Here is a 26491-nt window from a genome sequence, read left to right on the forward strand (position 1 = left end):
CTATCAGATGACAATGAGATTACTTTATTTTCCCAGGGTTGTTGTGAGGATTAAATTAGACTCGGTCGTAAAGGCCTTCACACAACACCTGGAACACAGATGCGTTAAGCCCTCCAGGAACGCTCGCTGCTGGTTGTTAGAGCGAGTGTGCCTACGGAAGAGCAAAAACGGGGGCCAGATGGGACTGTTTAATTCTGTGCAATGACTGCCTGTTCTCCGGTCACTTGCCCAACGAAGGCGTGTTAGGTGCACGTGTACACACGAGTATGTCACATCAGGTATTTCCAAGTGTTTATTCACCTTCACGAGACTCTTACAAGGCAGCTGGGAAATGGGGGCCAAAGAAAAGGAGGGTACTACTGTTCCTGCCGTGAAAGAGAACCGAGACAAAGGGCCAGGCAGTCCTTCCCCGTCTCGGTTGAGGGAGCACATGGTGATCAAGACGGACGGCCGCTTCTGCAGTGCAAACTAATCCTTAGCTGTGGGCAGTCTTTTATCATTCATTCAACAAATATTTATTCAGCAGCGACTATGTATCAGGAAGTTATACATTCTTTGTATACACTTTTTTTTAAAGGGGGACTGGCAGAAAATGCTGTTTTCCCCTTTGCTCTCTGAAACTCTACCCTGTTCCTGATTAAAAATCAATTTCATGAAGTTGTCGTTGATTTAATCCAAAGCAGAAGCAAAACTTCACACAGATAATACTGGAAAAAGTTATTCCACAGATAAAAGGCTGTGCCTCTATTTGTAAAGTTAAAATGTAAGAAATACTGAAATTTCCTGTGGTAGGACCAGTTTCACGGAATATTAAGTTCAAACTGTAAAAAGAAAAATTACTGTGTATTATCTGACATCAGAATAATTTCAGGTCACACGTCTGATTACAACTTAAATAAAAGATAACATAGCCCACGGACCTCAGGGAGATCTTCAAAAGGACTAATGCATGCCAAGAATTCCTTTCACATCGAAAACTCCACTGTATTTATGATTCCTTCATCTGAACGCCCCATCAGGAACAGTTTCATCCATGCAGCCACTCTCTTTGAAGCCTTGAGACTAGGTTTAAGTTACACAGAACTGGGCTGAAAAGGAACGCAAGCTACTTACGGGGAGCGCCTTCTGCCATCTCAATGGCTGTGATGCCGCAGGACCACAGGTCACTCTGCAAACAAAGCGGGAAGTTAGGACACTGTCCTTGCTGTGAGGCCCCCAACTCACCACTACTGATCGTTCACACAAATGACGCACTTGCATTCTGTGGGGTACGAACCAAAAGGAAGTTCGCCAGGAAATTAAAAGCACAAACACATCTGGAGGAACACCTTCCAAAAGAATGAATGAAAGATGCAATAAAGATAACACTGATTGTTAATTAGAACCGCTCGTATCTATGATTGAACAAAGTTGGTTCCCCGTTACATCTTCTCCCTACCCGCCCACTGTGGGCTCTGCAGTTCATCATTTCTTCATTTCTTTCCAAGCATTTGATGATTTAGATTCCCAGCCTAGACAGATGTTTACTCTTATATTTTATGACAATATCTCGAACTTAACTATGCTGTTAAACGTTTAAAGGCTAGAAAATACTCTTTATGAAAGGTCCTCAGAAGAATTAATAAAATCCACCCTCGCTCACTAAACGGAATCAGGCTGCCACGTCTCTCTACTCTTCCTTTAAACTTAGGGGTGTGAGATAAGTTAAGTGCATGCAGTCTTTCCCTTCCGATTCCCCAAAATATTAACTTTAAAATTTGAATTATACTCCTTTTTTTTTTAGGCTACGCCATGCGGCTTGAAGGATCTTAGTTCCCCCACCAGGGATCAAACCCGTACCCCCTGCAGTGGAAGCGTGGCATCCTAACCACTGGACCACCAGGGAATTCCCTAAAATTTGAATTTTAGCTTTCTCCCCTACTCAAATACAAATTCCATGGGGACAGGTATGTTTGTCCGTTATTCACCTTTGTATCCCCAGAGTTGTGACTACCATGTGGTAGGCATTCAATATACACTGGATGACAGATGAGGTTTTATCAGCTAATTTCTTAAAATCCAAACAAGATTTTCTAAAAGCAGATAACAGATGTTTTTTCATCATTAGCCTTCTTTTGTTTAGACACTATCCTAATAAAGAAATTTACTTAAAGTTGCTCCGTTGAAGGGTTTTCCTGAATAACCTATAACTCTGCTATGGAGGACTCAAGCACATGTGTTTTATCACAAGAATAAAGAGGCCCATGAACTGCTCCCTTGTTTTTACGGAGTTTTCTACACCCTCAGGTCCAAAGAGCAATTCACCACCTTAACCAGAAACTAATATGGGCAGCATCGGTGGTGGGACCACCAGGTGCTGACGCTCCCTAGGGTGATGCAGACAAACGACGCCCATCTCCTCTCAGGGGATCCCGGAAGGCTTTTCTCGATACTAATGGAGCCTCTCCAGTCCACAGAAAACAAGGTAACTGACATGACAAAGACTGGAAAGTTAAAATTCAGAAATGGTAAGATACATCTAAAGGGTGGAACACTGCCTCTTCAGCAAGGCGGTGTCATGCAGAAAGCGGGGGCTGGGGGAGAGGGTGTGATAGTCTTCACTGAAAGATACTCAACCACCAACCAACCAAATACAACATCTTGTCCTATACTGAATACTGGTCTGGACAAACCAGGTGTAGACGAGCTGGGTCTAATTATGGACTCTGCATTAAGGAATCACTTTTAATTTACTTAGGTATGATGATATTTTGGATGCGTTAGAAAGGTTTTCAAATTTTAGAGATACATAATGACATAACAAAGAGTGAAAACTTCTAAAGTCTATAATCTATTTGAAAATATTTCAGCATATAAAAACATAAATAAATATTCCTCTCCACCACAGGCTCACATTGAGTTCCAGTAGTTGGGTATTTGTAATAAATACTAAATACACTGGCGTGCTGTAAGATAGGAACTCAATTGTGAGTATCATTAACACGTACATCAACCACTCTGACTCATTTACTTAAGGCGACAGAATTTTTAAGTAGTTTTTACAAACATATTCAACCCGAGTCTGATGATCAAATATGGGTTTTACATCAGGATCAAAAAGTGCATTATTGATACAAGTCCCTAGAGGTCACTCTAATAGTTTACATATATTTGTGACCAAAGCAAAGCTGCAAAGCTCTTTAACAACACTCTAAAATTTCACACAGACGAAGCTATTGCTATATATTGCCAGTATTTTTAAAATAATAAATATCTGATTATAATATATTCTTCAAGTTAAAAAGAACGGCAAACAGGGCAGAAGCACTGAATTTACTCAGGACAAAAAAATTTCTACCGACAACGGAGTGACACACAGCCCCACCCCACCTTGAAAGCAGCATCGTACTTAGTAACAGAACAGGGGGGATGCAGAATGGACTAAAAAAAAACAGCCTCAAGATACTGTCCCAGCAGAGGTGCCCCTGCAGCAGGGGTCCATGTGGTCCTCAGTGAAGCAGCAGGAAGGGGGACTGGAGGCGGAGCCCCACCCGCAGGAAGGCAGGGCCGGCGCCTCACCCTGTAATCATAGGTGGCGTCGGGGTTCTCGTCACAGGCGATGACCTCGGGAGCCATCCAGTACGGGGTGCCTATGAAGGTGTTTCTCCTCCCCACGGTCCTGTCCAGCTGAGCACTCACACCGAAATCCACTGTGGCAGGAAGAGGAAGGAGGGGAAGGAGAACACAATTAACAAACCAGTCGACGGCAAGGTGAAGAATGTGAGCACCAGAGGCCTTCAGAGTAAACCACACAGAAACACTGCACAGACTGCAACCTCCCACCAACAGGGATAAGGGGCACCCTCTCCAGGGCCAAGCCACCAAGACGGCAGACGCTCGACCAGCCTGGGAGCTCCCTGGACGCTGGACCCGCCACCTCCCTGAGCATCCCAACAGCGACCGCCAGAGGGACTTCCGGATGAGCCAGGAGCACGGGGAAAGGGAGTCAGGAGCCAGGCTAAGCAGCAAGCCCAGCTCCCAAGCCTTAAATAAGACAGAAGGAGAAACGGGGTAACGTTTCCAGCTAACTGCACTGGGGCAGGGTATTAGATCACGTGGCACGCCCATCACATACCAAGCTTCACCTCTGCGTTCTCGGTCAGCAATACATTCTGGCCCTTGATGTCCCGGTGAATCACGTGATGGATGTGGAGATGCGCCAGTCCCTGAGCAGGAAAGTCAGGTCTGGATTTAGTTCTCTGTCGCTACAAGGGACTAGCCCAGAACACACCCTTTATAATAAAGTGTGCACACAGGCCAGAAGTTTCTGGGAACATAAGATTCAACCTCAGTGCATTTCCAGCAAGACATCACCCATGACACCACACAGAGAGAGGTACCCACGATCCCAATGGGGCAGGGTTACCACCTTCTAGCTGCTCCCCAGCAGGACCATCCGCAGTGTCTCTGCTGTCATTTGCGCTATTTGTGTGCAGGGTGGTTCCTTTCCCACGCTGCACGCCTATCTTGCAATGGCCGACCCTGGGGGCAGATCTGAACTACACGCACCCAGGGGAAAAGCAAAGGGCGGGAGTGGGCTTTAAGGTCTGGCCCTTGAATCCAGCCTGGTTTTCCCACCAAAGAGCGACAAACTGCTAACTACTGATCGACCCGACCTCCACCCCACGTGCAAAACAACTCTGCCATCAAAAGAGCTTTATGTTCAAGTATCTTTCTTTCCCAAGGAAATAAATCCTACTGGGCACACAGCACTTTCTGATGACCTCGCATCTGGAACGAAGCCCAGAGAAGGCCTCTGATGAGAGGTGGTGGGAGAACAAAAATACAGTTTTCATCCAAATATGGTCAGAAAGCCCAAAAGGCATCATTCTCACAACTCATTTACTTGTCCTGACTTTAGCTAGAGAAGCCAAATCGACAGCCTGCCTCCGTAAGCTACAAGCAGCCTATTAACTCCCCAACGTCTCAATTCAAAAAGCGCAGATGAGACGTAACGACTCCTTTGATTTGTCCTGTTTTAACTTCTTTGTGGGGTTTTATTGTCATCATTACCTTGTAGGCTATGAATTAAATGTAACAGCTGCCCTAGAACATTCATTTTTCTAACATGGGGGTTTCTAAAATCATTTACCAGTCTGCCTGTGAAACAGAAGAGAGCTTATGTCATGGCTCTGTGTGTTTTTCCAGCACTCAGGATGTGCAGTGTTACACCACAAAGCACCAAGTAGGGGGGAAAGCACTAAAAGCATACGGCATCTTCATGGTATCGTTAGGAAGAAACTCCCTCCTTTTAGCCCGGTGTACCTTTGAACAGCGGAAGAAGAGATGAAAAACTGCAGCTTCCCTCTTTCGTAATTCCTACTTTTATTACTTCAGTTCATTTTTTATTCTCTTAATGTTCACAAGCCCCCCCTTCTCACACTTCTCCAGAATTATCTTAGCAGCAGACGTTAAGCAGCCACGTCTTCTCAGACGAACGTGGCCTGCCTGCACTCTGGTTCCTGTCGAGCAATCCCTGTCCTAGGGCTGCGGTTACTGCCTCTGGGAGGGCCCGCTGCTGGCGTGTCTGCCAGCTCGTACAGCGCAGGAGCCCGAGCCGCGAGGATCTGCGCAGCGGACACAGTCTTCCTGAATGAAGGGCCTGGGAGGGAGGGCGTGTTCCACCGCCCCCGCCATGGTGAGCTACAGTCCCTCCACTTCGGCAGAGATGGCAAGTCCAGTACACAGTCAGCGTCTGTCCAAGAGCAAATGAATCAAGGTCCACAACTCGGAAACACGGTCCTGTAAGTCCGTCGCATTCACAGAATGAAGCAGCAGTCAAAGGCCGTCTTCGGTGCCGGTTGGGAGAGGCTGTAACTGCCCACACTCAGGATGATCTATGCTGGTTTCTATGAAAACGCGAGGCTGCCGTGTGGATGGTGACCATGGAAACGGGCCGGAAGGAACACGCGGCTTCGTGTCTCGAGGCTCTCGGTGGGTCCAGGAGAGCTTTTCTACTGCCGTCTGAGACCCGCGTGCCCACAACTCTCAACCTGCTGAGATCTTCACTCCACAGCAACTGACTCAACCGTCCACCAAGGAACGAGGACGTCTGTCACCACAGAAATCAGCCCCCGGCGTGCCTCTGGGACGCCCTGCTTTCCTTCCCCACGAGCGGCCTTCTCACCACTCTGCTCTCTCTTTCCCAACACTGACTGCCGTGACCCGTTACGAACACACATGAGTACATGATACTGACTCTTCCAGAAGCTTCTGTTTGAGGTTAGTCCATTTAGACGTTCGTCGTAGGAAAAATTCCCATCCTAGATGAAGTGACGTGAAGGAAACTCTCGTTTCAGGTGGCCACGGGGGCGGAAAACATCTGCTGCATCTTGAAAAGATGTTCATTGAGCTACTATGTTCAGGTTGATCTGCGGCCTCAAGCAACCTGGGCTTCTTTCCAAAAATGCTGTCTTGAGTTCAATGGTGGAAAAACAGTTGCATACACTTAGTTACCGACCCACGTGTCATATTAACTGATTCCTGACACTGAAACTCATTTACTTCTCATAATAATGGTACTTCCTTCATAGGACTGGGACCGAGATTTTACATATGAAGAAAGTAAGTCTGGAAAGTTGAGTAACGTGGCAGGGGATGTGCAGAAGGTAAGCAACAGAGGCAGGACTCGAACCCAAGTCTACCTCACTTGAGGCCCATGCTCTTAGCCACTGCTCTCTCCTGCCCACAGGACTCGAACCCAAGTCTACCTCACTTGAGGCCCACGTTCTTAGCCACTGCTCTCTCCTGCCCACCCTGAGTTTTCGTTATCAAGATAATAAATACACCTGCCCACTCACTGAACTCCCTCACAGCAGTACAGGGCAGGAGGCTTAGTTTCCCATGTTAAGTCTCCTATAATAACCATAAAAGAATCTTGATATTTTTAAATGAAACTTGTTATGTGATAAGAAGACGGGGTCTCCCATCTCACCCTCTACAACTGGTTTTCCTAGGGGAACTGTCTATTGTCAAGGGCTCTGCAAACTTTCTAAATAAAAAGAAATTCAGACTATCTCTGTATTCTAGACGGCATTTTTTAAAACCTGCAGTCCTCTATGAAACTTAAACGTAAAAAGTGGAGTAAATTTATCTATAAATAAAAAATAAAGTTAACATTTTTTTTTATTAGTGACAGAAACATAAGAATTAGATTCCAGTTCAACTCCATAGTCTTTATTTTTAAAATGTGGTCGGTAGATGAAATCCAACCAAGTAACTGAAGTGTGTAATTGAGGGGTAAAGTAGAGAGAAAAACTGTGCCGGTTGACCAGAGGCAAGAGGCCCACTGGCAACTCACATGCAGTTTTCCAATACGAGATTTTCGAACACCCTGCCTGCGCTGTCAGGACAGCTCTACTACTGAAAGGGATCGTTTAGAAGCCGCTAAAACGGTAGCCAAGAACTTGCTTTGACATAAACCAGCTTTCCAGTTGGCTGTAAATAACATTAAACATTAGAACTTCTCCTCATAAATACTGTCACAGATTCTAACAGTTAATGCCGAAGTCCACAAGATGATTTTGAAAGCCAGCATTTAGCACCATTAATATTGCTTTATAAGCTTAGACACACGATTCCCATAAACACAAGAGTGAGGGATTATTTCTCCTCCTCTCCACTCTGATTTTCTTCTTCATAACTGCAGGATGAATTCAGAGAAATACCCAAAAAAAAAAAAAAGCTATTGTAAGTCTAGTTTCTTTGGATACTTGCCAGACTCAAAACCATGATGTGGCTTAAACTATCAAAGCCAGCTGGTGATACAGAACCCTTGGCTGTCACGAAAAGAATAACCTGTACAGGTCGCAGCTAATGCGCAGAAACCCTCGGGGCCGGGCAAGTGGAAATGGAAACACAAGCCCACGCCTGGCTGCCTCAGCTGTGCCCCACTTACCCTCAGGATCTCCCTGGAGATGTAGGCTATCCAGTCCTCCTTGAGCGTGTTGCCCTTGGTGTTCTTCACGAGGTCTGTGATGGACCCGGCCCCGCAGAACTCCATAACAAGCTGGAGAGAGACAAGACACGCTGCGGCCAACACGTCCCCCCAGTGGCCAGAGCATCACAGATGTCAGCACACACCGGGTAGGCCGAGGGGCAGTCTAACCCCCCTCCTTTCCTAAAGGTCTGGGCGCACGACCATTGTGGAGGCACCGAACTCCTGAGAGCATATCTCATCACACCCCATCTATTCGGCACGGACATCCGGTCCAGGAGATCGGCGTCTGCATGTTCTACGGCGCAGCCTGTGCAGAGGCCCTGAAGCCCCCCTTCTCTCCTGAGCACAGACGCAAGTGGACCGCTTGCTCCTAATCAACGCCCACTCATCAGAAATCTGATCTAAATACCCCTTAACAGGCTTTCCAACTTGCCAGTGTCTAAACTGCTCTATTTTCCACACATCGTGATTCTCAAACTATTTTATATCAACTGCGTTTAGTACAGTTTAAAAATTTCTCTTTAAAAAGAGAAATACTATTTTTAAGCAGCACATCATTTTTTAAAAGACACTATTTACAATAACTAAATGTTTCCACAATACGAACACAAGTATATTTCCAAAGTACTTAGAAAATAAATTGAGTTGAACTATTCTAAAAATTTAACTGTGTTTGGATACGGGCAATGGAAATAAAGGTAACTGTTTCCCTTTTACTATCCTAACTTTGCAAACAGTCTCTAATGGCTTTTTTAAAAATTAGAAGAGTATTCATCTATCTTCCTGCCCTATAAGCCCAGTACCTTTGGCATAACGTGATAACCACAGATCTGACACTGTCTCGGTGTCATCATCTTGAATAGAAATGTATTCAATAAGAGATATGGTTGAATATGTATAAATTCTATAAATTTCCCTGGAGTCCACTGTTCTTAATAAATTACTAAACTAAGTTTGTTTTCTTGCAATTTGTCTCTCATTCCAACATAGTAAAGAAAGATTCATTTAGTTGAGATTCCACACTAATTAATTTCCATCAAGTTTTTATCACATTGCTTTCATTTTCAAGCTAATTTCCTTGCTATTTTGTTACTTTTTTTTTTTAATGTGCCATTTTATTCCCAAAACACAAGTTAACTCTTTTTCCTGCGATGTGAAATCAACACCAAAATAAACATTCAGGACACCGTCCACTGAGAAGGCCAGGGAAGACACCAGATGTTACCCCTTCTTCTTTGCTTTTCTCTCCCCTCCCCCCCGGAAGGTTCTTAATGCCCTTTTAAATACAAAGAGGAAACCCCCCAGAATGCTCAGGAAATGTCCGCCTACCCAGAGTTGGTCATCGTGTCCTGGGGGGCTCTTTTTAATGAAAGCACCGTAATACGTTGCAATATTTCTATGATGAGAATATTTCTTCAGCATATTTATCTCCAGCTTGATTTCCTCCTCTTCATCCTTAAGAAAAAATAAAAATAAAATGTGCAGCTTTTGAATGACATGCAGGATTTTACTTTCTCCACATGCAGGCAATCAGACGTTCCCAGCCCCTCCAGCAAGGGAGAGACACTTTACTCTTGTGCCAGTAATCGGGGACTTGCGGCGACGCATCCTTTGAAATGTGATTACAAGCTCTGCAAGAAGAAATACAAGCACAAAAGGTAAAGATGAAACAGGAAGCAGCAGGGGCAGAGGGCACGCGTGGCCTGGCTCTTCCACGGGCCACGTAACCCCAGGCAATTCACTCCACTTCTCTGGGCCTCAACTGGCTCATCTGTAAAAATGGGAGGAAAAAGAAAACTGGCTGATACTACTTCAAATGACTAGCAAGGGCTGCTTCTTTTCTAGAGAACATTTGTGAGTATAAATCGTCCGACGCACTTAAGGTTCAGCTCTGAGAGCATCACACAGCACCATCACCCTGGGTCGGGGGCAGGGGCCAAGCTCAGGGACCCTGTGGTCCTGGATGGACAGCGCCCCCAAGAGACTCGGGCCAGTCCAGGAGCCCAGAAACATAAACACCACTCAGTGGCGGCAGGTTGTCCCTAGACTGGGCTCATCCTCCCGCCTCTTGCTTTACTAAAATAAGACAAGCAGAGGAAGAAATGAAGAGTCTGTATGAGAAGATGAGAGGGAGAATGAAGGGGACAGGTGGTGACAAAGGTCCGGAAAATAAAAATAAGTTGCTCTTGTGAATGTTGAGGTCTCCGCCTTCTCCCACATCAACCCCTCCCCACCCCGCCCCGGGGAAAACCGCATCATCGGGGGCATCCTGTGCCCTGCTGCACACACGGACACGGGGAGAGGGTAACGCCAAACCACCTGCAAAGAGTCATCCGAAGAAAGGTTTACAGGTAGCACGAGAATGAGAGGAAAGCAGAATTAAAGTGAGAAAAAAGAGAGAATGTGCAGGAATAGGGAAAATCTGCCTTGGTTAGAAAAGGGGTGTTTGAGGGAAGATAAAGAAGATCTTTGAGCAAAGCCTCATAACCAGATCTCTAGAATTCCCTTTATTTCATGTATTTTCAACAGGAAATGATGAGTGGTTCCCTAAAACCTCCTGACTTTTCTACACTGACACACTCCTTCCACTTTAGCTGATATCCTTCCCTCTCCAGGGAAGACTCAGGGATTCTGAGCCACACAGGTACGTGTATATGCACATGTGTGCGCGCACACACGCACACACACAAAACCTACCGTTGCAGCCTAGCATCTCCAAGAACCTTTCATAAGGCCTCACAGGCCTAAAGTAAGTTTGGTTTGCAAACACTGCTCTTAGGGCAACATCATTAATTAGATATTAACAGTGAGACCAAATGAAAAAAGAAAATGTCTTTTTAAAAACAACTTTCAGTTCGTCATTACTGCTTAATAAACCCAATACCCACGAAAACACGTAATCATCCAACACCGGTGATTCTCATGGCGATGGCTTCCAGCTCGGTCCAGATACGTAAGTATGAGACTACTGCAGCATACAGATGACAGGCGTGATTGTCATGGGACTTTGGCAGACGATGACAGAAATATGAAGCAGAGTCACATGGCCAAGCACAGTCTAGACACTAGTCTGTGTAATAATTCTCATTCAAAACCGATATATATGTAAATCACACCAAATGCATATGAATTTCAATGGCCATGGTTAAAGCCGCAATGAACAATAAGAGGCTGAACAACTAGGATAATTAAGTAGCTTAATTCTAAACAAAACCAGGGCTTAGCCTGGCTAGTATTACACAATCACACCCCTCTATCTGGGGCCTTTACAGTGTAGAAACTTTATACTATAAAACGTAAAGGGCAACAGGTTTTGTTCATACTGGGCACAAGAAAGCACGCCCCAAGCAGAATTAGGAAGCCCCACCCATCCACAGCTGTATCTTACGTCACATTCGCGCCCATGCTGTGGGAGGACCACCACCTGCCGGCACAGGGGCCCCGCTCTCTCTGGATCGCAGCTCACGACTCGCCGCCCACAGTCTCTGGCTTCCTGGGCAGCCAGGACACCCCAACGAGGCCTGTTGAGACTGACACATTCCTAACAAAAATGAGCGCGAGTCTGGCCACAGCCTCGCTCCTGCTGGAAAGGAGGTGGTGTTACTCCAGGATTAGAAAGTCAACTAAAGGTATGATTTTTTTCCTCTTATCCAAAACCAGTAAAGCTGTAAGGATCTGGGGTACAAAGACTAAACAAAAACAAAAGGAACAATGCTGAACTAGAATAGGGAAAAATCAACACACTACTGATTTTCATTTTCTGTGCTAAGAGCGCTGCCACTCACTTCATGCAGTAATGTGTGCCTTCCCGGACGGAAGGCGGGACTTCATTGCTCCATCCCTAACCCTTCCTAGGGGCCGCCACCCGCCCCCCACACTGCCTAAGTCACCCCAGGGTCTTTAGTCCCTGTGATGCTCTGCCAGTAGGCTTCACTTCTGGACAGAAAGCAAACGCTACCTACAGTTCTCCCACAAGCAGCTTCCTGAGCAATAATTAAGGGTCTTGACATACTGTGACTGGTTTTGACATATGTTTTCTTTTAGTGACAAAAACCAGTGTCTTCCAGGATCTCACGCGTTCACCGCTCTGTGTAAGAACAACCAAGACCCTCCATCGGCACCTGAGGTTTCTGGAGCCACTGAGTTAAAATCCTCCCACATCTTACACGTTTAAAGATCCCCGTAGGCTTAAATGCGGTACTGCTCACCGGTGTGAAAAGCACTTAACATGCACACGGGCAATACTGTTGGAGGACCATCACGGCACAACACATCTCCCTGAACCTAAGATGCTGCCAGACAGACACCCAATCACTTTTCATAACGAAACTATGATTCACCATCAACCATGAGACGCAGGCTGTAACATCTTCGAAACTGGGCTGCAAGTTACAAACAATGAAATATGACATAAGAACAGCTTAAACACAGTTTGGTAACAGCTTTTCTAATATGACTGAAACATCCAGATATTTTCCGAAAATACAGTAATCAGATCGATGTCTCTTGCCAGAATACTTCCGGGGTCTTAACAGTCAAATCCTGGAAGCAGATGAAACTGAACTACAAATACTGAGAGGAAAACATACTGTCCTCTCAAATCATCATTTCAGGATAAGGATTATATATACTTTGAAACATTCCTTCTCTGGCTTCTCTGATTTTCAAATAGATGGCTATTGCACGGTTTATAAAGTAAAAAGGCACTCAGCACCACTAACTGTCATTCACTGTCTAATTATGAGTGCCCACCTTGGAGGAAAAGCATCAGAAATGCAGAATCTACCAACAGTTTGGAGCCAACTGCAGCTGGAATCCTAATCACGACTAATGCTTATAATATAGTGTCTTACACGGTGTCTTTAGGGTAATAACGAACCAACTTCTGAGTTCGAATCTCCCTTCAGTCATTAGGTGAAAACAAGTTTGCTGTTCTCATGCCAGTATTTAAACGCATGCGCACCACCACCAAAAACAAACACCTCATTTTGCCAGAAAAGATACAGCGGAAAACAGACTTAGAACAGACTAACTGCATTTTAAAAGCGATGACAAATCCCACATTTGCAAAGAAAGTGGATGTAGCAAAGCTCCATGAGGAAGTGATATATCCAAGTGTCCCGGCCAAGTCCAAACGCCTCTGCCCTTCATCCTCCCCTTTAGGAGGCCACAGTCACGTACACATGGAAAAAAAAAAATTAAGGGTCACTTGAGAGAGGAGAGGGGACATTTGGGGAGGTCTCCTCCAGGGATGAGGCAGCTGCCAGCCCCCGGTGATCTAAGGCAGCTGATGCCAATTAGCATTCTGGACTCTCCCCAGTGGGAGCAAACTCAGCAGAAAAGGTCTTTGTCTCAGGCTAAGACTAGGGAGGAGTTTTCCTTTGCCTTCCTTGGCTGCTAGAGGACAGGGTGGGGGGGGGGGGGGGAGTGTACATCTGAATCGTGGTCATCTTCAAAAGCAGCTGTGGGTTTGGGAGTCATAGGAAAAGTCCTGTCCACTCCACAGTCTGAGCACAGAGCAGTGCATAGGACTAGTAGGGTTTCTTAATAACTCCTTAAAATGTTGTTTAAACTCTCTTGTTACCAAAATTCTGTCTCCTTCCACTGCCAGCAGGCAGACCTCCAATGAGCCCGACTGGGAGGACCCAGGAGGTCTGGGGGGTGCTCCCCCCAGCAGCCCCTCCTTACAGAATTAAGCCTACTCATTAAGAGCTGAACAAAAACAGGAAGGGCCATTCATTACTCACTCTATCTTTACTAGATGGAGAGAATACTAATAAAATGAAATACACGAGCATCTCTGGCAGATTTCACCACCAAAAGGTATATACTTAGAATGAAAATAGCCATTGAATATCCATTTTAGAAAAAAGTTTACAAGCTTGTTTTAGTTAACGACTACCAAACCCTTCTTTACGGGACTGTGAACTGGCAGAGAAATGAGGGCAGATCACCTTTGACTTGGCAAACCCCAGCGACATCTGAGAGTGTTATTCAGTATCACACCAAGCTGAATTAACCAAAATTAATTTTTATGACTCAGACATATGAAAAGTTCTGCAACTTAACTTCACTGATCATTCAACCAGACAGAGGCGAACATGACTCTGCAGGGAAGCTTCTAGAGCAAAATGAAGGTCCAGGATCTGGTCGAAGGAAGGAATGGAACGTTCTTTAAAATTAATCCGCGTCCATCTCAGAAGACCCATCAGCTCCAGAACAAAAACCCCAACAGAACAATGACAAAATTAACATAGCTGCACTCGTGACATCTTACTCAACAAGGAATACTGCCCTGAACACATTTCAGACAAAAAGACATGCTCCCTAGTTTTGCTACTGAGCCAATGGACTTCTGAGACCCCAAAGTCTAACCCTAACGGCCCTGAAGCGCTTAACCTGCTCTTTCTGTCGACAGACACCACCACGTAGGACTTTACTTGACTCAGCAAAGTGTTCTACGAAATCTGCTATATTTCAGCGAGGCTGTGTCACTCGACTGGGCTCTAAGAGCAGCGTGGTAAAGAAGAGAACTACAGAGCAGCACCATCACCGGGATGGGCATGGCGGGGTGGTAACTTCAGACTGTGACGAGACGGTGCAGGACGGCAAGGACAACCCATTTTCCTCAACATCACTCACTCACGAAAAACCTGGGGAGACTGGTGCTTGCAAGGAGGCCAAGACACACCTCTGGGATGACCCCTTAACAACAACCACAGCACGGCGAATGAACACGGTGAGCTAACTCAAATCACAAAGTCAGGTAAGACCCATCGCTGTTTTCTCCAGGATCTAAACGAAACTATGAGAACTTTCCAAAGTGTCAAGCCCCAATTTACAGGACACAATTCCCCAGGGTACAAGTTGCTTCGAGAGTCTAACTTGAAATAAGTCACATCAATACTTGATTTTAGAACCCATCCATTTTCCTCCTCCATTGGGGACCCTTTAGTATGGCCCCTAAAGTAAGAGCTGAAACCTAGGTCCCGACAGAGATGGAAAGCAGATCTCCTGGGTAAGGCCCAGAGTGACCAAAATCAAATCCTCCACCAAAACACTTGATTGTCACCCCAAAATATGCTCTTTGACATGGGATTATTTTAAGCTAAAGGGACTTGAAAAGCAGCAGGGACAAAAAAGGTGCTCCGACCTCCCCTTTTCTCCCTGAAAGCAAGCGATAAAACTCCCATATGAAAGGCATCCTTCCTATACCAACTGGAAAAAACATTCTTATCACCAGAGCCAGGGGACTGAGGCCAAAAGAATTCTGTACAAGCCAGCCTCTCATCTTCTGTTAGCTGTCCCATATGGTTTAGTTACTGGTCCACAATGGCATCTCTCTGTTCAACCTGGTACACAGACAGAGTCTTCTTTGAGTCTTCATTTTCCTTGTGAAGGTTCCCATGTATATACGAGATAGACAAGTTAGCAAACCTGTTTGTTTTCGTCTTGTTAATCTTTTATTACATGATCAAGAACCTAGAAGGGTAGAAGGAAAGGGTTTTTTTCCTCCCCTACATAACGAAACTTGTAATTATATTATGAGACCAGAAAGAGATCAGTAATCCAAAATGCTCAGAAGATGACAAAATAATATATTCTTAACATCAGCATTTTGCCATTGGCAACACCAGTGTACAAGTATATTTAGATAACTCCACACGTTTCAATGTGTAAGAAAGAAAAAAGAAGAACTGTGCCCAAAGATTACCTCTGGATTACAGAGGTTTTCTTCTTTAACTTGCCCAATTCTCAACAATACTATTTTCCTACGTGGGGGAAAGTTAAGAGTAGAGGCGTTAACTCCATAAGCACCCAAATGAGTTTCCTTCTGGCCGTTCACATGTCCAGCTCCCCCGCCCTCCCTGGACAGGGGGCCCTCACGCCCCCCTTGCTGGTCCCGCGTCACCGCCAAGCTCCCTGCTCCAGCCGCTCACTCCAGCGCTCAGCTGTACAGGGAAGGCGAGGGGAGTTTGAAGAACGGGAACCTTGCTGGTTAACCTGCCTCCCGCTGGGTCAGCATCACCCAGAGCTCGGACCTCCACGGTCACGTCTTCCTGTTGGCTCCAATGGTACCAATCCAGGCCCATGACTTCCTGAGATCAGAAATTTCCAAGCTCAAGTTGTTTCCGGAGCAGAGGAGAGGTACCTGGAGCCCGGGATCAGCCATCGCGCCAGCTTCACCTTCCTGACCTGCCCGAGGGCCCCGGACAGAGTCTTGCCTCTGTGCCCACGCCCTTCCCTAAGCCAGGGGCGAACTCCACCAAGAGCACTGCGCACACGTTAAAACCTGAAAGCCAGGCCCTAGTAAGCGGTGGCAAGAAGGGGCACAGCTCTGGAGGAGCTATGAATGTGGACAACATCACACGTCTGTGCGTTTCTGACTGGCCCCATCGTGCACTCACACGCACAGAGCCCCTGCTTACACAACTGACACGGCAAGTCAGTCGAAGGCTGGCTCTGAAAATAGTCTGCAAGTGAAAAGGACAAAGGCCAAACTTCTGTTCCTGGCTAAAAGGAGGGTCAAGGGCCAGATGTACTCCCACTTGAACAACTACAATAGATAAAACGAATGAACGAGTTTTAGGACCCTGGACACCAGGGATTGAAGGACAGTGAGCTCTGAGAGGCGGGAACACGAGGAAAGACCTACAAATGCCGAGCTGCTGCCCTGGGAGATTCCAAGCTGCAGCAAAGCGAGAGGAAACCCCACCGAAGCCCAGAGGATGCTGAGCTGAGGACACAGAGCTGAGGGCAGCTGGAGCGTGCAGGACAGGGGTCAGGGAGGAGAGATGCAGAGACGGGGCAGGAGATCCGAGCAGAGCACCCAACACATCCTCCCGAGGTCAGGTGAGGACCCCCAGAGGACCGGGGAACAGCGCCTGCTGCCACTGTCCAGACTGGAAAATCTCATCATTCACAGGAACTTGGGCACAGCATTCAGGAGGCTCCTGCCTCAGCAGTGCGGTAAAACTAGCTCTAGACTAAATGCTGATCTGACCCCAAGGAACGGACCTTAAAAGGCTCAGACGGATTCCAAGTAACTAACTGCATCCCAGGCGAAAGCTCAAGAATATTACAAGAATATAAAATGTCCAAATACCCAACAAGGTACAAATCACATGGCTGGCATCCAATTAAAAATTACCAGTGTGCAAAGAAGTGGGAACAAATGCCCATGGGGCGGGGTGGAAGGGGGTCAACTGAAATGAACCCAGGTAATGGAATCAGCAGACAAAAACACCACACCACCTACAACCTACAGCCTTGCAGATAATACCCACTAAGCCTTTTGGGGCATCTGCCGGTGAAGGAATCTGAGACTCAATTTGTTTTATATAGCTCATTAAACTAGAACCCAGGGTGTTCAGAACACAACAACTTGGATTTACAGATGTTTTGATTCCTCTACCAGGGTGGAAGGCTAAAGACCCTCACCTCCCAACAACAGAGAGCCCATCTGGTCCCACTTTCCCACCACTAAAGGAGTATCATCATAATTTTGAAGAATTTAAGTCACACACAGGAAATCAACTGAAGAAAATTAATGTGCAAAATATGCTTTTGATAAGATCATTAAAATAACTTTTGTTTGATCTCAATTGCTATAAGCAAGCTATTCAGTTTATGCCTGAATCACAAGTATAGAAATTGCCAAAATCAAGCAAGTAACAGACCACACTCTCTGCCGGGGCAGTGACGTGTTCTCTGCCACGGTCGGGATGGGTAGTGACTGCTGGTGGACGGTGTCCAACGGCCAGTATTTACAAAGCTCAGTGATATTCTAGTTCTGACCTCGAGCATCACAGTGGCCAAGCAAAGATTTTGGGGCATGTTTCATGGTTTTACCTTGACCTTTCCCTCACCCTTCCTGTCTCCCTCACCTCCCACCCTCACGAGCTACCCTAATTCCTGCTTATATGATCTGTGTCATGATATACCACAGCAGGTGAGAGCAAGAGGAAAAAGCAGCAAGGACAGTCTAGAGAACAGTAATCAGATCTTCCTTCGGTCAGCTATCTTGCAAGCATCACGGAGTTAAGCCAAAGTAGGAAGTAAGTACCTCCAACCTGGCTCCTGGCGCTTCCTGGATAACAGAAATCTGCAATCGTGTGCCAATCGTGGCAACAAGGAAATAAGCCTTGGTGTAAAGGTGTGTTCTGTTACTTTCAAATAATTCTCTTCACTGTGGTAATCTGCGTATCTGGAAAGGGATTCCCTCTTTGCTCTGAAATGGCAGCTTCCACTCAAATACCATGGACTGGCCTGACACAACTTTACACCTGGAGAAGTGTCTGGGGGATCTTCATGGAAACCACGTGTGAAGAGCCCTTCCCTCAGCTCTGAGGATTCAAAGATGCTTCCACAGAGTGACTCAAGAAGACAAGGACCGAGTTCCACAAGTCTTTGGGGCAAACAGAAAACAGAAGCAAGATATTCTAACTCCTGACAGACACCCCCTTTCCAAAAGCTTTTAGGCAACGAAATGCAGGTAAGTGCATCACGGGCAACATTACACGGCATCCGCGCTCATCCAGGAGGACTTGCGCGTATGTGGACCGCCCCAGTGCTTCTCAAAACTCCTTACTTGGGCCTCCTGGTGGCGCAGTGGTTAAGAATCCACCTGCCAGTGCAGGGGACACAGGTTCGAGCCCTGGTCCGGGAAGACCTCACATGCCGCGGAGCAACTAAGCCCGTGAGCCACAACTACTGAGCCCACGTGCCACAACTACTGAAACCCGTGCACCTAGAGCCCGTGCTCCGCAACAAGAGAAGCCACCGCAGTGAGAAGCCCGCGCACTACAACGAAGAGCAGACCCTGCTCAGCGCAACTAGAGAAAGCCCGCGTGCAGCAACGAAGACCCAACGCAGCCAAAAAAAAAAATATATATATATATATGTGTGTGTATATATATATATACATATATATTTTAAAGTTTACTTGGCTGCCCCCCACCCCTTTAAAAACAAAACACCTCCTTGGTTGTGAGTGATGGTGCCTCACGACCGCAGGTGGAGAAAAGCTACAGGACCGCCTCAGTGGCTGAACCCCGTCTCCTTATTTCCCAATTCCAACTAGGAAAACAATCCAGAACGCCTCTCCCTTCTACTTTCTCCTACTTTTTTTTTTTTTTTTTTTTTTTTTTTGCGGTACGCGGGCCTCCCACTGTCGTGGCCTCTCCCGTTGCGGAGCACAGGCTCCGGACGCGCAGGCTCAGCGGCCATGGCTCACGGGCCTAGCCGCTCCGCGGCATGTGGGATCTTCCCGGACCGGGGCACGAACCCGTGTGCCCTGCATCGGCAGGCGGACTCTCAACCACTGCGCCACCAGGGAAGCCCTATTTTCTCCTACTTTTTAGAAACATACCAAATCACATGAAGAGAGAAAACGGGAGGAATACAGAACCCTAACCCTGAGCCCCAGACATGCACCTGAGCAGCCGACGGGGGGTCTGACCCTGTAGGATCCACCCCCTCCCCTAGACTAGACGGGGGACTGACCTCGAGTCTTAATAAAACCCAAAGGGAAGCTCTGCTGTGAGCCAGACCAATCCATTCAGGTACAGCCCACGGTACAGTTGGTCCTTCTTGGGAAAAGTCTTGATGGATGCTTTATACTCCGTCAGAAATTTATACAATGTGTCCCGGAGCCTCCCAGCTGGAGACACCCTTCCCCCCAGAACAGCCACCTCCCCCCCAGCTCTGCACCACAGTCACACCAGCTGCACGGCTCAAGCTGCAGAAGGACCTAGAAAGGCAACGAAAACATCCAGTAGCATAAAAACCATGCATCTGGGGACAGACAGATCGTCATCTGTCTCAGCACTCAGCCCCACAAAACCCCGCTTAAAATCTACCTCCTGGGCTTCCCTGGTGGCGCAGTGCTTGGGTGTGCTCACCCATCCAGCACAGAGGGAGAGGTCCCTGTTACGGCATCATATATAAGCCTGCTGCAATAAGGTTTGCTCGTGCAAAGGCTCTCTCACTGAGGACCCTAGTCCTGGAAGGCTTCTCCTCCCGCGAGCTGCCAGCTCAGTCTTCTGAACCAGGCTCAGGTCCCAGGGATGGGTCACAACGCTGACGACGGTGCCTGGCACCTCGCTCCCCACCCGGCCCACCCTCCCTGCTCTCACAGCAGCGAGAGGCCCGCGTACCGCCAAAAAAAAAAAACATCTACCTCCTCTGTGAGGACGTAAGCTCCAGGAAGGCAGGGCCTCCACCCTGCTCACGTCCATGCCCCTGACAGGCCCTGTCAGACTAAAGGTGTGCACTGTGGACAGCTGGACGCTGCTGACACAGGTGCTCTTTAAAGTAAGAAATAAAAAGTTAAAAAGAGTAAATCTCTGAGCCTCAGGTTCCCTGCATGCAAGAGGAGGAAACTCTACTCCATTCTTGGCTGCGGAGTCACACCCCAGGGCGGAGGAATAGGAAAGTCAGGTAACATGCAAAGACCCCCATGGCGCCCAGCACACGGCAGGTACTCAAACGTGAGGTTCGGAAAACGAACTACAATGATCTTTTGCTCTCTAAACTGATGTAATACAACTCCGAACACGAAGCGTGCCTGCGGCAGCCTGTCAAGGGCAACCCCGGTGAACTGAGACCAGCAAACTCGGCGTCACCCGCCCTCGGGCAGCAGGTACGTGGACACTTGCCAGGCTTATCGACTCCCTGCTGTGACGGCTGAGAGGCCAAGCGAGGGTGCCGGCCCCGACAAGAGCAACAGCCGGATCCTGAAACGGTCGTCCCACTGTAAGCTGACTGCACGGTCTGCTCAGGTCTCCTGCTGGAGAACAGTTAGCGACGTGCGTCTTCAACGACGTGTCACCTGCTCATACAAGGACGCACCGATAAACTACAGGGGCTCCTCCTGGGAAAATGTGGAGAGATGCCAAAACTCCAGATACCAAAAAGATGGGAGGAGAGAGAGAACCAATTATCTTCATTATGTGATTCATTTAGAAAGAAGATGACTCAGTGCTGAGATTGGTATTAATCAACTGTATTCTGAAGCTTTTAAGGAGCGTCACAGCTACGAGGGGGACAAACTCGCCCTGCTACAGCTTCATTCCCAGTGTTTTCATTCTGAGACACGCTGTGATCACAATAAATGGCACTGCTGATGGTGAGTACTATTTGTATTTTATCAGAAAATAATTTTTCTTTTGACTGTGACTTTAAAAGATATACAGAGTTACTGTTTAAAACGTGAATTTTATCGCATACAGGAATAAAAATTGTTTTCCAGAAAACAAATTTTTAATTTTAAGAGTGGAAGACAATAATACAGGATTAAGGCTCTCCGATATAAAGAGGCAAACAAAAAGTTTCCACAAATTTTGAAGATGCAACTTCAATATCGTATCTTAACCTCACTTCTTTTACCTCAGATAGTCCCCTATCCCCTCAACCAGCAGTTATTTAAAGCAAAGGAAAGGTGTAGATCCCTTTGTTTTTACATCACAGGAAAGATAAGCGATCAGCAAACTTTTTGTTATTAATCACTTTATATAGAACTTCAGGGCAGGGTACTACATACACAGCTCACAAAACTGTAATAAGTCATACTGGTCTAAAAATAGCTCCGTGAGATCACGTTACCTAATCCATTTTCCCCCTTTTACACGTGCACGCGCGCACACACACACACACACACGCACACGCACACGCACACTGCGGAGAGTAAGCTGCAGGCTGGAACTGCTGGAGAGGGACCGGAAAAGCCGGCCTGGGACATCACAGACGCAACGGTCACCCAGACGCTCCCTAAAGAGCACCCAGCACGCCCCCCACCGACCCCCGGACCACCAAGCACCGCCCCATGTGCTGAGTGTCTGTGAAGCAACACACACGGTGAGAGTCCGCGTGGCCCTGGGGTCAGGCTGGCCACCTCGGAGTGGGCGTGTTAGAACGAACTCCCAGAGAGGCCAAGCGTCGGGCCACAGAGACCCTGTCCTGCCCTCAAGGCGATGGGCTGGAGAAGGGGAGGGGAGGGGAGGGGAGGGGAGGGGAGGGGAGGGGAGGGGAGGGGAGGGGAGGGGAGGAAACCAGGGCCGTCACCACCAACACAACGTACAAAGTCACTACCTCAATGGCGTCTCCACCGAAATGCAAACCAGTTAGTTCCGTCTTCAAATACATTTCTCCAGTGGAAACCCGGAAAGGTCACTCACCAACCCAAACTCCCACGCACGAAGAAGGGTGTCATCCTGGTGGAACCAGCCCCTGCCATCCACCTGCAACCAGCAGCACAAACCACCAAGTTCACCATCTGCCGGGGCTCCACACACGAAGGCCGAGAGTTTGAGATGTCACATTTCTCGACGGCCTTTTAGCAAGAACCATGTCCCTGTGTAGGCTCCTCCACGGAACACGTGCATTCAGTCAGCGGGCTGAAGGCCTCTTCTGCACAGATGGCAGCCAGGGGCAGGATGCAGAGATGGAGAGACACACCAGGAAAGGGCATCAGGCTGCCCCCGGGGGAGGGGAGCCCTGCCGAGGTGCAGGCGGGCAGACCTTCCAGAGAGAGTTGAGGGGCTGGAAGAGCCAGCACAGGAGGGACCCAGACCAGAGGGATCGCAGAACACAGGATGAAGCAAGGACGCAAAAGCACGTCCACAGCACCAGAGCCTGGACTGAGCGAGCAATGAAACTAAACACATCTGTAGGAGAAATCAGAAAACACCCTCTTTTCCTGCCAGGCTCAGGATAAGCTGGCGACCTCGCGTCTGTGCATGGATGTTTACACGCGTGTGTACTCACTAGCTGTCTGTCTGTGGAATACTGAGCCTTGGGCTAAAACAGGCACACAGAGCGCTGTAGCCTCTGTCTGCAGAATTCATTAGATTGATCGGTTTATCTAACTAAGCACAGATGCAGGAGGGGGTAAGACTGAGTTTAAAATTTAAGGTTCTCTACGGCTTTTAAAAGGAAGAAAGAAATGCCTCTGGAGTTAAGAGTCCAGAGTAAATAAAGGGTTAATTTGAAGCTCGCTGTTCAGAGCTAAGAGCCCCTCAGTGGCTAATTTTAACTGAAGACAAGGACATCCTTAACTATTTGGGGAGGGGGGGAGTCATAAAATCTCAGAGATATAATAAGTAACAAATTCTAGAGACCCATGTGTTTTTAAATAGCATGTTGAACTTTTTCAAATATTATAAAAACCAGTGTCAATTCAGGGAAAAGGCTTCCGCACAAGTGATTAAACTTTAATTACGTAAATAAATTATAGTATGTAGTAATTCATAATATATAATATAAATATAATTAAGTTAATATATACACATTAAAGAGATATATAAAGGAAAAAACCCAGTGGTACCATGGAATCTCCCCTAAACATTCCATCTAAAAATGTACACGAGGGCTTCCCTGGTGGCGCAGTGGTTGAGAGTCTGCCTGCCGATGCAAGGGACGCGGGTTCGTGCCCCGGTCTGGGAAGATCCCACATGCCGCGGAGCAGTTGGGCCCGTGAGCCATGGCTGCTGAGCCTGCGCGTCCGGAGCCTTGCTCCGCAACGGGAGAGGCCACAACAGTGAGAGGCCCGCGTACCGCAAAAAAAAAAAAAAAAAAAAAAAAAAACTAAAAATGTACACAAGCTGCTACGAAATGCGTCTCAGACACAGCAAACCTTCTGAGATTTGAATCAAAGTAAATTCGCTCTGATTGTTTGTCCACAGTCTTCCCCGCTGTTTCAACTACCTGCTCTGCCAAAATGACCATTTCTTAAACTTCGAATGAAGAAAGTTAGCATGTCTCCATCAGCGCTGCACTAAATGATTTAGAGGCAAAAACTCAGTAAGACAATGGTACTTTGAATTCACTGAAATCTTCAAGTCTGCACCGAAAACCATTCTTGGGCTCTTGAGTCACTCGTGCCTTCTCCATCGAGTAAGTACCCATTGGCATCACTCCACTGTACACCAAATAACTTTCATGGAGTTGCAGGAGAAGGTAAGTACGTTCTCAGACCAGCTGCGCCTGGTGTGCCTGCTGCCAAAGCACACTTGGAGACCCCACGGCTGGGCCCGTCCCTCAGGCGTGACGTCACAGCCCCACTTAGAGACAGCCTGGCAGCCGCATCTCCCTCCCACACAAAGGAAGCAACAGATGCTGGAGATGATACGGAAACAAGCATTGGGACTGAACCCCCTCAACTATTCAACGGAGGGAAGGTGTAAGTCTAGTGTCAACAGAAATACACAGAATCTACCAAAGAGGTTTCGAACAGTCAGGCTTTTTTAAGTCATAGGCTGCTTCCTTTCCCTAACTTCGCTTTTCCTTGTATTCAGATAAGTTAAAAGAATAAAGACAATGGCAAACACCTTGTCATTTAAGGAGCATCTGTCAAGGAAAAGTATATTAAGTAACCAGTATGTACAGTGGCAATGAGTGCCCACTTTTCAAGATCTTAGTAAAAACTACGAAGTGCTTCTCATCACATGGTGTTATGAAATCACTCAAACTGGCCTATTCTGAAGGAGTTCACAGTCTAAAGGACACACCGCCCAAACCCAGGACACGCACAGAAGTAACCACTACGTGAATATAGAGAGTAAACGCGCACATCAACAAGCTTACAGGAAGCAGTTTACTGTGAGGCGGCGACTAAAACAGAGTTATATGAAGTGGATGTTTGAGACGAGACAAGGCTAAGGAATTCACCTTCTAAATTATTTAGGAGAAATCCTCCTAGGATAGGCACAAACTTATTTTTAAACTAAATGCAGCCACACAGATAAACACACATGTTCAACTGGAAACTGAGTGATCGGCAGCACTAAGAAACAGCTCCAATCCCAGAAAAGACTGGAAACACGCCAGAAGGTCAGCCGCACTCACCCTGGTGGAGGCGGGCGCGCGGGGCGAGGGAAAACATGTTTCCATCTTCCTATTTTCTAGATGCGTATGTTACTTTTAATGTTAGAGAAAAGGCTATTTCACCATTTAAAGAACAATTTTACATGTATATGTACATATCTCTCTATATGTGAAACTAGAAAAATACTAATATGAACATGTTAACAGTAAACAAACCAAGGGGACAGAATTATGAAATGCTTTTTCTCATCTTTCTTTTTCTCTGGATTTTCTCCCTAGAATATCTACATTTCATAAATAAAAACAAAAACAGTAACCTAGAAGTCATTTAAACTTTTGGTTCCAACTGCTTTGTAGAGCCAGAATTTATAGACCATAAACTCACCACTGTTAAGTGTACTAAACTTTCCCTGGGGGAGGGAGAGGATGAACAGAACTAAGCAGCAACGTTCAGAGGCCCAGAAGACCTTAAACATCTAAGCTCCCATGACCAGAGCAGTTAAGAAAACACTCTCCGCCTGTGATGACCTCAGCCTTACTGAAGCAGCCTCGGCTGTGAACTCTGCTGTATCAGAGCCGGGGTAGGGTCACAGGCATGGGCACTGTGGGGGAAGAGGAAGAGGCAGAGTCCTCGTACTTGCACAGTGCCAGCCAGCCCTCTCCACGAGCTCCAGGCCACCGCCCCACACACAGCGCACCCACACCATCCAGCACTCGGGTCCAGTTATCTCCAGCCCAACCAGCAAAGAAAGGAGCAGTGCGCATCTGCTCTCCATCCTCCCCTAGGGGAAAACACTTAACACAGAGGCAAATAACTAGGACTGGTGGCTACTGGTAAGGCGTGGGGCTTCTCTTGAAGAAACAGCCACTCACTCTGTTAGACTTCACCGTGAAGAAGCATCTTTGATGTTCCCCCTTCTGCCCCTTCTGTCTGTGAACTAAGCGAAGACGGCAGTTACCCTAAACCTCCCCGCCACCACACACCCCACGTGAACCATGGTATCGTCACGAAGCACTTACACAAGCACAGCAAGACATGTCGCTGTACTTCCTCAAACCAGCATACAGACGTGTCGTGTTAGGTAAAAGAAGGTAGGGGAGATGAGAGGAAAAAAAAAACCCGCTGGAACTGGGTGGGCAGTGTCACCCTCACCACCTTCATCATTCAGAAGAGTCAGGACCACGTGCATGGGGACGTCATTCAGAGTGTCAGGACCACGTGCCTCCTTCAGAGTATCGGGGCCACATTCATCACATCATCAAAACAGTCAGGTCCGCAAGCACGGCATCGTATGCGACAGTCCAGTCCAGTCTGGCCCCTGCTCTCGCAAAGGTCCGAAGAGACACTGCTGCTGGACCTCGTGATTCCAAATGTTAACCTCCTCTCTCTCAAGGGTCTTCTTTTCCTTGCCCCTTTTGAACAAAACCATCTCTGCAGCTATTTTCCAAATAAACTGTTTTCTTCTTTCTAAACTACTCAAGGAGAAGCAACAACTACGGGGTCTTCTTTAGTTCTCGCCTCAGGCAAAAACACATCCAGCCTCTCCAGTAAGTGAACAGAAGTGAGAGGAGACTAGATGTTTCCTTGAAATGAAACCACAACAAGGAGGGTGGCAGCTCTTTCCTGGTATAAACACCTTCTCTCTCTCTCACTCACAGAAGAGGTCACCCAGGGGCCCACCACATGAC

The 26491-nt window shown here is 47.1% G+C and overlaps 1 protein-coding gene across 50 annotated transcripts in view; it reads right to left on the bottom strand.

Annotated features, from left to right (window-relative positions):
• Nucleotides 1-26491, bottom strand: part of MAP4K4 (mitogen-activated protein kinase kinase kinase kinase 4) — a 173308-nt gene that overhangs the window by 52479 nt on the left and 94338 nt on the right. For all 50 annotated transcript variants that reach the window (XM_060309675.1, XM_060309696.1, XM_060309674.1 and 47 more), the window contains 5 exons: nt 9308-9433; nt 7937-8047; nt 4115-4205; nt 3559-3689; nt 1114-1168 (listed from right to left, as the gene is read on the bottom strand). In XM_060309675.1, the coding sequence (XP_060165658.1) occupies nt 1114-1168; nt 3559-3689; nt 4115-4205; nt 7937-8047; nt 9308-9433 (514 nt within the window). The remainder of the gene's footprint in view (nt 1-1113; nt 1169-3558; nt 3690-4114; nt 4206-7936; nt 8048-9307; nt 9434-26491) is intronic.

This window comes from Globicephala melas, chromosome 12 (genome assembly GCF_963455315.2).
Source record: "Globicephala melas chromosome 12, mGloMel1.2, whole genome shotgun sequence".
Taxonomy (NCBI): domain Eukaryota; kingdom Metazoa; phylum Chordata; class Mammalia; order Artiodactyla; family Delphinidae; genus Globicephala; species Globicephala melas.